At 35.8% G+C, this 15929-nt stretch overlaps 1 protein-coding gene across 3 annotated transcripts in view; it reads right to left on the reverse strand.

Moving 5' to 3' along the window:
• The window catches only part of Fnbp1l (formin binding protein 1 like), a 74423-nt gene that overhangs the window by 21898 nt on the left and 36596 nt on the right, over positions 1-15929 (reverse strand). For all 3 annotated transcript variants that reach the window (XM_013350032.2, XM_005357222.2, XM_013350031.2), the window contains exons 3-6: positions 10904-10957; positions 9289-9436; positions 8503-8565; positions 2603-2707 (exon numbers count right to left, since the gene is read on the reverse strand). In XM_013350032.2, coding sequence (XP_013205486.1) covers positions 2603-2707; positions 8503-8565; positions 9289-9436; positions 10904-10957 — 370 coding nt within the window. The remainder of the gene's footprint in view (positions 1-2602; positions 2708-8502; positions 8566-9288; positions 9437-10903; positions 10958-15929) is intronic.

A 15929-nucleotide genomic window follows, 5' to 3' on the forward strand; every position in this document is an offset into this window, starting at 1 on the left:
TATAGTTGTCCTCTTTGCAGTAACTGAAAAAGTCTCTACTTAACAAAATTCACACAGAAAACAAAAATGACATTATGCCTTGAAACATAACATGTATAAACAGAAGAGGAGAAAAACAAATACCTCCAGGAATACTTTTAAATACTTTTAAATACTATTAAAAAAGGTAGTGAAATATTTCTTTACTCCATTAGAATATGAAACTACATAACAAATATAACAATTAAAATGTGTTTGAATAATGCAAAATTCTGTTTCCATCTCTATAAATCCACAGGTACTTATTTTAAATAGTTCTGCATTCAATTTTTTGTAGAAAATCAGAGAAAATTATATTCACTAGCAAGAATATAAATAAAACTGTTCGTTCTAATGCACTGAGTATGAGCAAAAAATTTTCCTAACTGGTCTTAAAAAAAAAAAAAGGAAACAAAGTTAAGAACTGGCTGCCCAGATGCAGCACTGTACACCAGTAGTCTTACGTACATACAAGGCTGAGAAGAGAGGATCATCAGAGTTCCATAGCAACCCGGGTACAACACAGCAAGAAGAGAGGAGAGGAAAGAGGGGGAGGGTGGGAAGGTGTGTGTGTGTGTGTCCACTTTACATTGTTCCAAGGAACAAAACATTTAACAGGCTATACATTACAAAGCACACTGGGGCTATATGTCACTATTTTTTTCTAGTTTTTTTGCTAAGGATTGAAATTAAGGGTCTTACCCTTATTAGATGAGTGCATTGATCCAAACCCCAGCCCTATCCCTAACTCTTCTGATTCTAATTTCTACAGATGTAGTTATTTACCTAACGTTAGTCCATAACTAACTCAGAAACAAACTGACTATGGAAGCAAGGTAACCAAGATCTTATATAAGCCCATAAAACCCTATTAACCTATGGCATATTATTAAAAGATTACTGCAAATAAGTGCCATGTAAATTAAATACTACAAACAGAAGTTATTTCTATAGGAAAAAACTGAAACAAAACTTGAAGTTCCAACCTGGAACCCTAAGTACACATTTATTTATACATCCCCTTTCTCTTTCTACCATAAACCACATTGGGACAAAGATTCCAAACATCCTAGCCTTAAGCCCTCATGACCTGTTGGAAAACTACCCCACCAGCTGCAAGTCCCATGAGCTATGGTGGAGGTTTCAGCAGGGTGCACAAGGGAATATGGCTACAAACTAAAATAGTTAAGTTTTCTAATAATAAAGAGACTTCAAATAATTGAACATTACACCATGAACACCAAAGTTCTGAGAAAGTTGGGACAAGTTAACTAGCACATAGATGCTTAGCTACAGTGCAAAGCTAAACTGTGCAGACAGAATGAAGGTGTTAAATGAAGAGTCCATCAAACAAGGAACTTTACATTCCCAGGACATAAATTTCAATAACCATTATTTGATGATGAATCAAAGGAGTGTTTAAAGAGTGGGTGTTAACCTTCAAGAAGCCTCCCACGTGCAAAATAGTGCCTTTGGTAGTTGCTGTTATTTACAGTACTGTCAAGTAACACACTGATCAGTTACAGGTACAGCATAATGTTATAAAGGAAATTATACTAGACGATCAAAATTAGGACATAAAAAATTTAATAGGATCAAAGCTAATCATGAATAAAGATGTCCATACAAATTTAAAATACAGCATAAGTTATGAGAGACATATCCTCATATCAACTTACACATGAAAAGGACAAGGATTTCAGATAATCATTAACTCTATGGGAGTTGGTTCAAACAATGTGACACTCAGGTCACATGAACAAGAACTTAGTGCTCAGACAAGAGAGGCAATCAAAATCAGAACTGGTCTGACCAAATCGTATTATATTCAGAAAATGACCTAAGTGGGACATTGAAAATTTAAAGGTAAGTCAAAGAAAGTAACATGATAAAGGTAATTCAAGCTATTTCCTATATGGTATAGTAGAAAAAAATCTGTTTATCTAGAAATAGAGAATATCTAATAAGCTAAAATATATACAAAACTATTACAAAAAAATGTATTTGACTTTTTCTATATAATTCAAAACTGTGAAACACAGATGCATAAAGCCTGTGTAAGGAAAATTAAAGCTGGAATAGAGGGGGGGCAACCAAGTGAGCTCTAGCAAATGACAAAGAAGAAATACTATTACAAGGCCAATGCTACCAGCAACTTATACTACAGAATAGCCAGCTTAGAATCAGAGACAAGACATTCAATAAGTGACTAGGTAACATGGTGACAACTCAAGGCCTAGCTTCTGCAAAGCTGCTGAGGAGTCCTGTTCAATCACACCCAGTCTGCATACTTGATAGATATGTCTTGGTCTTTCTATCTAATTTTGGAGTAGGGAAGAAACAATCTTAGTAGCTACTGTTTCTCCTGAGCACTCTGAAAGCAGCTAAGATATTTTATTATCAAGTTTTCTTCTCAGATCAATATATGCCATTTTCAAGTAAGCAAAATTTGCGTATTTTATATTTAGACAGAACACTCTTTTCATGTGTGTAGTATCTGCACCTCAAAGCAGGATTGCTGGCTGCATGCAGTGAATACACACCAGTAAGTAATCTAGTTTTAAAAGCAGTTTGGACATCTTACCTTTTCAACATCTGCCTTGGTTGCATTAGTATCATTATCCAATCTTTCATAACTCTGTTGTGCTTTCTCTGCTTCTCTACATTCTCTTTCAAATTTCTTTTTACTCTGTAAAGAAAATGGAAATAACTTATCTCCTTTGAATAGTAGCTTAAATGTTACCAATATGTGCTAAGTAAAAATGAACGGAACACTGTAAGTAAAATTGTTCTAAGTTGGAAAATTAAATCTATTATTATAACTAATTTATGTTGGTTATGGTATTTATGTGTCTTAAATTATCAGATATTTATTTTTGACAATAAAGAAAAAAATCAGGCATGATTAATACTCAGTGTATACCTAATTCTCTGTCCAAAAAAGGGGAAAATTTTTATTATAAACAAATCTTCATTGGTTAGTTTTGGTGTTTGCTTCCATGTTTTTCTAGTAGGACCCCAACACAATTAAGGTGCAGAACTATTCCTTTCAAAAGGGTTTTATGAGCCGGGCGATGGTGGTGCTCGCCTTTAATCCCAGCACTCGGGAGGCAGAGGCAGACGGATCTCTGTGAGTTCGAGACCAGCCTGGTCTACAAGAGCTAGTTCCAGGACAGGCTCCAAAGCCACAGAGAAACCCTGTCTAAAAAAAAGGGTTTTATGTTGCTTCTATTATTATCAGCACAGATACAAACTTACTTGTTTTTGTGTTGGATTTTTTCTTTAATAAACAAAAGCAGGGTTTTACTATGTAGTTCAAGCTGGTTTAGATTTCACTTGTGTAGTCCAACTTGTCCTTGGGCATTTAATCCTCCTGCCTCAGACTTCAGGGTGCTAGGATGCCTAGCTAGGTGCTACCATACCCAACTTTAATTCAAACTAATATGATTTAAAATTCTGTTTATGAGTGCTCAGCAGTTGAGCACTTGCAGCTCTTGTAGAGGAGGCTGACTTACAATCATCAGTAACTCCAGTTCCAGGGAGCTGACACCCTTTTCTGGCACGAGGCACACACATGATGTACATAAATACATGCAAGAAAACATTCATACACAAAAAAATGAAAAATTTAAAAGCTATTTATGACAAAAGCATGATACTTAAATGTACATACACAAGTTTAATTTTTTTATTTTCAATATACACTTATTGCTAATTCAACCTGAGTCTCCCCACACTGTTTAGATCTCTCCACAGTAAATTCTAACATTAGGAATTCTATCAATTTTGTTTTCTCTGTTCAGTTTCTCCTTTGGGTTTCTAATCTGCTTGCGTCTGAACTCATACCAGCTATCCCAATGCATAGCTGTTCTCTTGGGGTTTCCCTTTCCTATAATCCCCAAAGACACCTTGCACCTCTTATCTGGATCACATTTAGCAGTAGCTTTCTAGAATGTTTGTAAAATACCATTTTTTTTCCTTTTTCAGAGAATTTTGAGTGGTTCTTACAAAGATTGTTGCAATATGAAAGTCATTTGTTTGAAAGAAATATCAAGCTGTCTTGTCAAACACACTGAAGTAACCCAAAAATATATTTCAGAGCTCACAGAGCTTTTAAAAAGAGCAAAGATTATATGCAAGCAGACAAAACCTATTTCTGCATTTCCTATCACTTGCTCAGACAGCTTTGCTCAAACTGTTACATCAACCATCTACAGGAAATGCAGGGATCATTTTGTTTGGAACCTCAAGACACACTAACACACAGTATTTACAAAGAAACTTTTACAGATACATTAATTGAAAAGTTACCAATACTATTTTTGAGATTAGAAATGTTTGTATTGTAACCACCTCACCCCACCCCCATTCTGAAGCTTTCTGAACCCAAGCTACTGTGACGGCCTTTCCCACCACTTTTAACACAGTTTGGCTGAGTATATCTGGAAACAATTTCTTTCAGAAATTTAAAAGTACTACTTTATTATTTTCTGTGGGGTTTTGTTTTGTTTCTTTGTTTGATCAAGACAGGGTTTCTCTGTATAGTATTCTTTGGCTGTCCTGGAACTCACTTTGTAGACCAAGCTAGCCTCAAACTCATAGAGAACCTTCTTCTGTCTCCCGAATGCTGAGATGTAAGGCTTGTACAACCACTGCTGGCTGATTTTCTGGTTTCTATAGACACAGACCAGGATATGCCCAATCCTATTTGCATTTCTGATTATTTTAGAAGACATGTTTATTTTATTTATTGCATCATTTTGTTGCCATGATTAAATGTGTTTCTCAGGAAATTCATGTCTTTAAATTTTTTTCCTGGATTTACTTATGACCATCTTTCTTTTATATCTGGCATGCTTATTATTTTGAAAAAGAAACTGCTAGGGGCTGGAGAGATGGCTCAGCGGTTAAGAGCATTGCCTGCTTCTTCCAAAGGTCCTGAGTTCAATTCCCAGCAACCACATGGTGGCTCACAACTATCTGTATTGAGGTCTGGTGCCCTCTTCTGGCCTTCAGACATACACACAGACAGAATATTGTATACATAATAAATACATAAATAAATATAAAAAAGTACTTTTTGAAAAAAAAAGAAACTGCTAAATAAAATCTTCTAATTTTATTATGTTGCTTTATAGTTTTAACCTATGTTCCTTTGCTTTACTAGTGAATTTTTCTTTCCTCCTTCTATGAACTTCTTTTGTTCCTTATACCCACTGTTTTAACTAGTAACCATATTTTAGTAACTGTCCTTATTTCCAAAGATATAGTATTTCCTCTGTTCCACAGAGAAGATTAATACCAGTTTTAAGTTTTTAAGCTTTTTACCTTTCATAGTTGCTGTTTCTTTTTCTACCACTTTTTTCTTTTGGTTTTTCGAGACAGGGTTTCTCTTTGCAGCCCTGGCTGTCCTGGAACTCTTTCAGTAGACCAGGCTGGCCTCAATCTCAGAAAGATCTGCCTCTCGAGTGCTGGGATTAAAGGTGTGCATCACCATGCCCAGCACTGCTGTTTCTTCTAAGTTGCTTTTTTTCTATATATTAGTATGGTCTCTGTCTGGGGAATCTTTAGCTGTGTGCTCTTATTTTAAATGCCCATTAAAAACTCTATAGGTGGGGTTGGTTGAGCCTGGTCTTTCCCTCTAGAATGAAACAGCCAGGTAGTTTCCTTGGAAAAACCCTGTGTGATTCCCCTCCATCCCCACCCCACCCCTCTTCTAAGTCCTTGCCTGGAAAATGCCTTGCTATCAGTGTTCTGAGAATTACCCCCCAAAAAGAAAGCAGAAGATTTGAATATTTTTATTTACCCAATCCCATTGTGGAGCCAGTGGCTATGGGTTAATAAATCTGATACAAATTGAGGTTACTTACAAATAAGTATTTTATATTAGGTATCTTATTTGTGGAAAAACATTTACTTTTCCTGTAATTGTCTGATGGAGGAAGGTCATTGGTTAATTAAATAAAGAAGCTGCTTGCCCTGGTAGGTTAAAACATAGGTGGGAGGAGTAAACAGAACAGAACTCTGGGAGAAAGAGGAAGTGAGCTCAGACACGACAGATCTCCTCTCAGGGGCAGACGCCTCAGAGAGACACAATGCTCCACTCTTGCGGGCAGAGGCGAGAGCTCTGCTCTCTGAGGCATGCGATGAAGCTCCGACCCAGGATGGACGTAGGCTAGAATCTCCCTGGTAAGCCAGGTGCTACATAGATGATTAGAAATGGGCTAAATTAATATGTGAGAATTAGCCTAGAAGAGGCTAGATAGAAATGGGCCAAGCAGTGATTAGAAGAATACAGTTTCCGTTTAATTATTTCGGGTAAAGCTAGCTTTGTGGGCAGCGGGGTGCTGGGGACGCAGCCCCGCCGCACCTATTACAACAATTGTCCAGTACAAAAAAGAATACAAATGAATTAAAAATAATCCTTTCCCAGTGTGAAAACCATGTCTAGTCCCTATTCTTCCTCAGCAGAACCTGCCTCTCAACACAGAGGCTGTAAATAGCTGTGGCGTGCTGTCCCACTCCTCACAGGCTCATCAAAGGTGCCTAGGGGGAATCTGCTGGGGGTTTCTGGAAGTTTTATGTTCTTGATAAAAAAAAAAAAGGCCAGTGAGAAAAGAAATTTTCCTTTTTTCCTGCCTCTGGGTGCCACTTAAATGAGAACTGGTTCAATCCCTGACCATAAGGCACAAAGCTGTAGAATAAGAACCAGAACAGTCCGTGCGGCAAAGCAAGCACAGACGACATGTAGCCCTGTGACGCCACCCCGGGAGCTGTCACCTGTAGCCTTCTGACTGATAGGCCCAGCATCTGACAAGGGCCTATCAAAAGATCTTCAAGATCCCTTTCACAGCCTAGTTTACTCTGCCCTCAATTTAAAAGCCATTGTTCATCCTGAGAGTAATAACTATCTTCCAACTTTTTCTTCAATTTTCTCCTAATTTCCCCCAGCTCTTTTATAGCTCCTTTCAACTTTACCAAACTATTAGAAATTCTGTAATTTTGTTTTGACTAAAAAAAAAGACAAAAAATTAGGAAATAGGATCCTATACTTATTTCTACAAACATAAATTATATCTGTCAGTTTCTTTCACTGACTGCAGGTTCCACCAAAGATAAAAATCAGGTCATTTTTACTTTTGAACATATAAGGACAAGTACAAGTAAAGGGTTGATTAGGGTTGAATTTACTTTCATAATATTATTAATGACTTAAAAATACATTTGAAATACCTTATTTTTATAATGGTTCTTTCTTAAGACCTTTGCAACTTTTTCTTAATAACTGCCAATTGTTCTAAAGGCAAGTCAGCAAACTATCAGCAGAGTTATGTCAACAGTCATTTCTAGAGGAACCAATATCTCCTTCGTATAGGAGTATGTTATTCTGGGCAAATGAAAATACAGACACTCTCACACTAATTAGACGGCAGAAACTAAGGATGCCACTGACAGTAATTTAAAATTTAATAAATAAAAATCCTCCCTTAAAGTCTTGTTGAAACCAATTACAAAGAAAACGAAAACAGACTATTAATGTACCTATGAACTCTAAATCAGCACTGGAGATTAAAAACATTGACAGTTAAATATAGTTAACTAAAATTAGTTTAAAAAATTAAATATTCAAAGCCTAAGTTTTGAATATGCATTTTAACAGGAAAATATAAAAAACATGGCAAATATATGCATGAGTTTTCAAAATGCCAAAGATCTGCACAGCATTAAGAGAAAAGAATGTACCCTGCACACCCTTGTAAACTTTCAGCCACAAAGTTCTTATTCTTAAGGAATAGAGTATCTACCATAAAAATGCTAACAAAGAAATCATTGGCAACCTGAATGTTTAAAGACTGCTTTATACTACAAAGTCTTTCAATCCAACATTTCCAGTAAAGAAGACTAGTGGCAATATTGACATGTTTAGCAAATATTTAAGAAAATCCACATTATCAAGGACCTTAGGGGAATTTTAAGTAGACAGTATATTTTCTATCTCAGGCCTATCAAGTTCTTTTTCTAGTTAGATGCTTATAGAATTGTAGGACTACTGAGCTGGAAGAAACACTTCCTGAAGGTAACCCTTGCTTTTAGCATTCATATGCTAAAAAGGAGGTCAAGAGAAATATAGTGTTAAAAAAGTTCAAGAACCACAATCTTGGTTCTCTCCATTTGGAGGCCATTGGTCTCCCAGGAAATCTGTTTCCCACTACCCCAAATCCCTCTCCATATTGGATAAGTTTCTCTACCATACACCATGATATGAAGACTAGGGAATTCGTCTAAGTATTTACATAGGGAAAAAGGAAAAGGAAATGAGCTCATCTCCTTCATTTCTATTTCTTGTTTATTATACAACAAAACAAATGGCAGATTATGAACAATACACTAGAAATATTAGACTCAGAGGTAAAGTATAACTGGGTTTAGGAGAAAGTCAGTCTTAACATTTTCTGATTAACTATGAAAAATACTGTGACTCACATTATCCATCTGTTTCCAACACATGTCAAGGTACTGTTGAGCTTTTCGTCCTTCTTGGAGATGCTGAAGATTAAAACCGCCAACAAACAAAAATAATTACACTAATAAGTAAAAGGCCCTTCACTTTATTCTTTTTCAAGGTGATACAATACATACATGTATAGTTATGCTTCTTTAACTAGAGTTAGAAAGAGAATAAAACAAACGTCTTTAAACCACATCTTATAGATTACAGGCACATTTAAGGAAATAATGATCGTCTTCAATAGGGGTTTTCTATAGAACATCAGATAACAAGTAATGTATCTTTTAGCTCTACTGGCCAAATGATATTCTGTCTAGACAATACAAAACAGCCATAGAAAATATCAAATACAATGAATGCAAATTAAACTTTATAGACACTGAAATTCAAATTACATAAAACTTTACATGACAAATATTTAGTTTCTAATTCTTTCTTCAGTCACCTACATATGTAAAGTATCCTAGCTTGTGGGACCTAGGAAACAAATATAAGTGATGTGCTGTATTTGGTCTGTGGGCTGTATGTTGCCAAACCCTGCTCTTAAATTCAAACAGATCATAAACTGGTAAGCATATCTTACAGTTTTTCCTCTTTTACTGAAAAATATTTCACAGTATATTCTGATCTCCCAATTTATAAGTAAAAGAAATTTAGTAATATAGAAAACAAATTTTATTGAATATATTTCTAAAAAGAAAAATAATTGTCTGAAACTATTTTATAAGACTGTTGTAATTATATAAAATTACAAAGATTACCATTTTTCTTTCAGTTTTCAGATCATGAGCATATCTCATTAATTCACCATACACTCTGTGTGCCATTTCTTCCGCAACCACCTCTCGCTGTCCTGCATAGTCGTTTAACTCGTTAAGGATGTTAAAAAAGGCAATACATGAAGTAAACCTGAAAAAAACATATTCAAAATAGTAAGATTTATTTTGCTTCCATTACAATTTTTTGGTGAGGGATTTTTGGTGTCTAAAGCAAGTTTTTTTTTAAAATATTTATTTATTTATTATGTATACAATATTCTGTCTGTGTGTATGCCTTCAGGTCAGAAGAGGGCACCAGACCTCATTACAGATGGTTGTGAGCCACCATGTGGTTGCTGGGAATTGAACTCAGGACCTTTGGAAGAGCAGGCAGTGCTCTTAACCACTGAGCCATCTCTCCAGCCCCTCTAAAGCAAGTTTTAATAACACTCAACCTAAATTCCAGCTACTGGTTCTACATTAACTACATATGGAAAGAATCCTGTATTAAGCTTAAGTTGTACATGTCTAAGTATCTTTAAGTAGCCTTTAATTTATAAAGGGATATTTGGGGATCAAAATATAATAAGAATACTACCTGCAGGCTCTTTTGACATAGTGGAACCTCTTAAGTTGCCAACTGACTGGCCTGAGCTTGGGAATCACTTGGGTGGATTCCTAGGCTTGGCAGCTGAGCCTGTTGTAGAGATGATGTGCTTGTTCTCGAGGACAGAACCTGCCAATCACACCACTCAAATGCATCTTGATGGCTGATCTACAGAACAACTTTGCTATCAGCTCTGGATACAGCTGCCTGTATGCCTGCCCGCATCCTGAATGAAGGTGTACCATTATGATTGGCACCAAAGCGGGATAAAGGGGGCAAAAATAAGGGTAAAAATGTGTGTGAGGGGAAGGAGAGAAACAAAGAAAATTACTGTGTTAAAAAATGTATATATCTACTTGGAACACACCAAGGAATATATTCTCTTAAACTGACAGATCAGACAGGGATCCCTTAAGAATGCTAAGAACCAATACATATATAAAAGCTGTTGAGCCTAACCTCATTTAGTTTCTATAGTTTCTGCATAGTCAAGCTTAATATTTCCCAAACACCCAAAATAAATGTATAACTTTTTATTCAGGATTTAAAAATTATCCCCCATATTTCACCACTTTCCATTATACTTTTAAAGCAACCAGCCAAGCGGTTTTCACTACCTGCAAGGCAATACTCTTAGAAAGCTAATGTCAACTACATAGTAAACGCCACAATGAAGTATGGGAAAATACTTTCTTTTAGACACCAAACAACTCAAGTAAAACCCTGGTCTAAATCTTACTTGGAAATCCTCCTTTCAATTATTCTAAAAAAAAAATAAAAAACAAGAAACAAAAGACAACCCAATACCAAAAAAAAAAAATTAACAAAAACATTACTAAGTTCATTAAAGCACCCATCCTCAAAAGATAAAAAGCAGTTCATGTGATGTTTTTATTAAAACAAATTTAAAGAAAAACTTCATAAGCCAATCACAGTATATTTTACAAAGTAATAAAGTGTATATATGTTTTGAATATTTTTAACACGCAGTAACTAACAGCTTAGATTTACCTTGGCTCTTCATCTTTGGATGAGCGTTTGGGACAGTACTTCTTAACCAAATTTCTACAGAAAGAAAAGTTGTAATTTTATAAACAACACTTTTGAAATAAAAATATTCTATAGTTTCCAATTTTATAAAATACTATTGTAGATAAAAACACTGAGAACAGCAACATGATCTTCAGCAAACATTAACATAACATGATCATTACTTATATTTTGTTCTTAGAATATTAACACTACATCTGTTTATGGTATTGTATTTAATTAGAGTATGCTATTAACGAAGAGGAACAATACAAAAATAATATTCAGTATATGAGTTATAGGATGAAGATACATTCCAGGAGAATACCATCCCGCTTTTGTTTAACAAATCATATAATTTTAATATTAACTAAGGCCAATATATAAACAGATGCTAAGGGAATAAAAGAACAGTTGGACACCATTCTCTATCTTGCTACTTTTCTATGAAAATCATCATGCGACTCAACCACACACACACACACACACACACACACACACACACACACACACCAAGGTGCAGGGAAGCCTTCATGCAAAAGAAGTGCTTGACCAAAAACCACACCCCTATCCTTTTCTTTAGGCAAATGATTACATTCTGACTTGTGATTATATGTACCTACATCCATGTCTATCCATAACATTCTTATATTAGAATGCTATCTTATTTCAAACTTTAGAAATAAGAGATGCTAGTGCAGAGACTTTGGAGCAAGATGGGGTTATGTGGACTTGAATCCTGACATTTTTGCGTGATGCTTATATGACCTGGAGCAATTTGCCATCAATTTCTCTGTTCCTTAGATTCCTATATGGTGTTACAGACTTCTGAGAAGTAACTGAGATAAAACATTGCCCATAGTATTTATAATATAAAGGCTTGCTCTACAATTCATGGACCACTGGGGGTGGGGCAAAGAATGCACATGTATATACATGTGCACATGTACCACAGCACACCTGTGGAGATCAGAGAACAAGCAGGTATTTCTCCTCTCCTTTCACCTTGTTTGAGAGAGGGTTCTTGTTGAGCACTGCAAGTACCAGGCTGGCTGTCTGGCGAGAACTTTTGGAAGTTTTCCTGTTTCCATCTCCCATCTTGCCCCTAGAGTGCTTACATACATGAAATGCCATGTCTAGTATTATATGAGTTTTGGAAACTCAAACTCAGATTCTCATGCTGGCATAACAAGTACTAAACCATCTCTCCATCCCCAGACTCTGTGAAGAGTAATTAATTCTATGTTTGTTGAATTAAAAATTAAAAAAACAAAAGAAAAAACCAAGGCTTGCATTTTTTAAAAAAATCACCTTTTAGATATTACAAAATAGTTAGTTTAACTATATTTTCCAAAAGTTACGTACACAATGAACCAGAAACTAAAAAAAATAAGCAAACAACAAAACAAACTAGTACATCATCAACTAGTACAATTTAAATATAAGCATATGATTATTTTCAGAATAGATAAATTAATCCCACTTTCCCAATTAAGTTTACTGATTCCACAAATAATTATATGCTACATATTAGCTGCTGTGTAAGCTACCAAGAGCATCGAAAATAAAAGTATACCCGTGTGCAAGAGATATTCTCTTCAAAGAAGACAGGTATATACCAGTAATTACAAAGTACAGCATGGTAAGAGCTATGATAAAGACATAGAGAGGGTGTTATGACAAAAAAGAAAAGCTACCACATGTGATTTTTATCAAAATATGAATATTTAAGAAATTACTACACAATACAGTAGTCATTTTAGTTTCATTTCTGTTGCTGTGACAAAATACCCTGAAAAAATTACTTAGTGGAAAGGGTTTATTGTGTTACAATTCCAAGTTACAGTCTTTCATTGTGGGGAAATCAAGTCAGGAACCTGAAGCAGCTAGACAGTCACAATCAAGAATAGAGACTGTGAATACGCACATACCTGCGCTCATCTCATCTCGATTATACAGTCTAGGACCCAAACTCAGGAAGCGCTGCCACCCACTATGGTTAGGCCTTCTTGCCTAAATTAATGTAATCAAGACAACCTCTCACAGACATGCCCAGAGGCCAACCAGATCTAAATAACCTCTCATTGAGACTCACTTCCCAGGTAATTCTAGATTGTGTCAAGTTGACAAGTGAAGTTAACCATCACCATATTTTTTACACACACATACACACACAATTTCTAAGCAACTATACAGAAACACAGACAAACATTTTAACAGGTAAGATCACTAATCTAGACTTATGAAATACAGATATTCTAAGTAATATCACATGAAGAGACTAGGTAGCTCTTAAAAGGGCTTTCTGAAAAGAATAAAGGCTAAAATTTCCAATTTGCTGACTATACCTAAAGAGGAAGCTGGAAATTAGGAAGCTGGAAAGCCTTGGGGGAATTCTAACAGAGAAAGTACAATGAGCAAGGAACAGGAAGCAAGAAAAGAAATTCATGAAGAACTCTAAGTGGGCCCTACCTTGCTAGCCCATCAAAAATGAACCAGAAAATGAGGAGCACTGAGGTAGAAAGAATAAATAAGGAACACATGGAAAACCTCCTAAGTCATATTAATAAACACTAACTACTCTTAACCAATGGTTAAGTACCAGAAACATGGCCCAAACTCACTGTAGTACCTTGATATGGGATTCCCCTCTGTATGCTGTGAATGACTACCACTGGTTAATAAAGGAACTGCTTTGAGCCCATAGCAGAAGAGGGCAGAAAGAGCTAGGCGGGGGAAAACTAAATGGAAGGATAGGAGAAAGAAGGGCGGAATCAGAGAGATACCATGTATTCCTGACGGAGACAGACACCAAAACTTTAACTGGTAATCCACTGCCATGTGGCGATATACAGATTAATAAAAATGGGTTAAATTAATAGGTAATAGAGCTAATGGGCCAAGCAGTGATTTAAATAATATGGTTTCTGTGTGATTATTTCAGGTCTAAGCTAGCTAGGCTGCCGGGAAGAACAAGCCACCTTCCTCCAACAGTACCTAACTTCACAATTCACCTAAATACCAGCAAAGATATGAAGTGCTACTCATCATTTCAGGTATCAGAATGGCAGGGAAAACAAGTAATAACTATCAAACTAGTAATTGTGCAAAACGTACAGTCATTCTGAAAGAGAACCCAAAAAAGGGAAGGTATGAGGAAGAGATGACACAAACCAAGGAGTTAAGTAGAATAAGCAAATCCAGAGACAAAAATAGATTAGCAGTTGCCCAAACCAGGAAAAGGAGGAAATTACTGGGGATAGGAACAAAGTTTATTTTTGTGATGATAAAAATGTCCTAAAAGTATAGGACTCTTGAGATGGCTAAATCCTGAAGTGCTTCTGTGAAGAGAAAGGAAGAAAGAAAGAAAAAAAGGCCTTTGACAAAATCCAACCTCCAATCATGACTGCAGAAAGAAATTTGATTCTGGGATCTATCAAGTTAAACCATCATAAAGGTATCTTGCCATCAAAACTTAAGTCTAAGGGTATGTTACTTTGAAAAAGAGGTTTTGTTTTTGTTTCCACAGAAGATGAGAACCTATGGATTCCTTCCAGGCTAATGTGGTTTGATGGAACAATACCCTCAAAAGTTCCCCATGAACCCTAAAAATATTTAGCCCAACAAATACCAGGAAGCAATTTGTAGAAAACAGCCAAATTCCCCAAATGATTATTTATAAATGTTTATTTTCATTTAAAGAGAGATGTGATATAGAAATGAATATTTTGTATTGGTATTGATATTGGTCTATTGATACAAATTTAGGGTTGATTTTGTTATACTGTGTTTATGTATTTCTGCTCTAGTTTAAGGTATGATGTTTATACAGTGAGACATGTCTGGTTCTGGCAGCACCAATTACTTCAGAGAGGTTAATGGGCATTGAAGAAATTTGTTATGGAATTTGTGTTCTATATGACCAGGCTAGTCATTTGGACAAGAAATTGTTCTTGCTTGGACAGCTCGATGGTATGCTGTATGAACTGGCCATACAGGAACCACAGAAAAATAACTGTTACACTTGTCTAAAGAAGGTAAGACAGTCCCTCATGTTCCTGCTTCATGAAAAAGTCTGCCAGACATTCTGGAGGATACAGAAGAAAGTGACTGACAAACTGACAGTAGAGGAAAACAGTCTTTCAAACTTCCTGCTTCATGGAAAAGTCTGTCACATACTATGGGCCCTTAGGCTGAATGGATGCCCCAAGATTACAGAAGAACTTTGGGTGACTTTCTAGGCTGCAAGATGTCTGTCAATTCTAGAGTCTTGGAAGTTGCTTACAAAGCACTTCCTGTTAACTAAGGTAATATTATTTCCTTCTAGAGTCTTTGAAGAGTTGAAAACAGTCATAGTTTTCCTTAGTTATGATAAAAGATAAATTAGATATAAAACTTTAGACTCACAAAGAAATATTGTCACTGTAATTCTTGCTTGATACTTGTTTTATTATATGTAATTTACTATGTTAAAGTTAAAACCTTCCTTTTTATTTAGACAGGAAAAGGGAGATGATGTGGGATGTCCTTCTATATACGAGTTGCTTTTATTGGTTAATGAATAAAGCTATTTTGGCAGATGGCAGGGCAGAATATAGCCAGGCTGGAAAAGATATATATATCTTTTATATATACACACATACAGAGAGTAGGCAAAGTCAGGGAAATGCCATGTAGCTGCCAAAGGAGAAAGATGCCAGAACCGTACTGGTAAGCCGCAGGCTCGTGGTGATACACAGATTAATAGAAATGGGTTAATCTAAGGTGTAAGAGCTAGCTAGAAATATGTCTGATTCATCGGCCAAGCAGTGTTATAATTAATATAGTTTCTGTGTAATTATTCAGGTCTGGGCAGCTGGGAAACAAATATGCAGTCTCTGTTTACAAAGAAAAGTATTTCTAGGGGTTAAAGGAGGTTGAATTGAGGAGCTATTATTTAATGGGTAGATTATTTCTGTTCTGAATGATGAAAAGAGTTATGAAGATGGACAATGGAGATAGCTATACA

This window comes from Microtus ochrogaster, chromosome 21, assembly GCF_000317375.1.
Source record: "Microtus ochrogaster isolate Prairie Vole_2 chromosome 21, MicOch1.0, whole genome shotgun sequence".
Lineage (NCBI taxonomy): Eukaryota > Metazoa > Chordata > Mammalia > Rodentia > Cricetidae > Microtus > Microtus ochrogaster.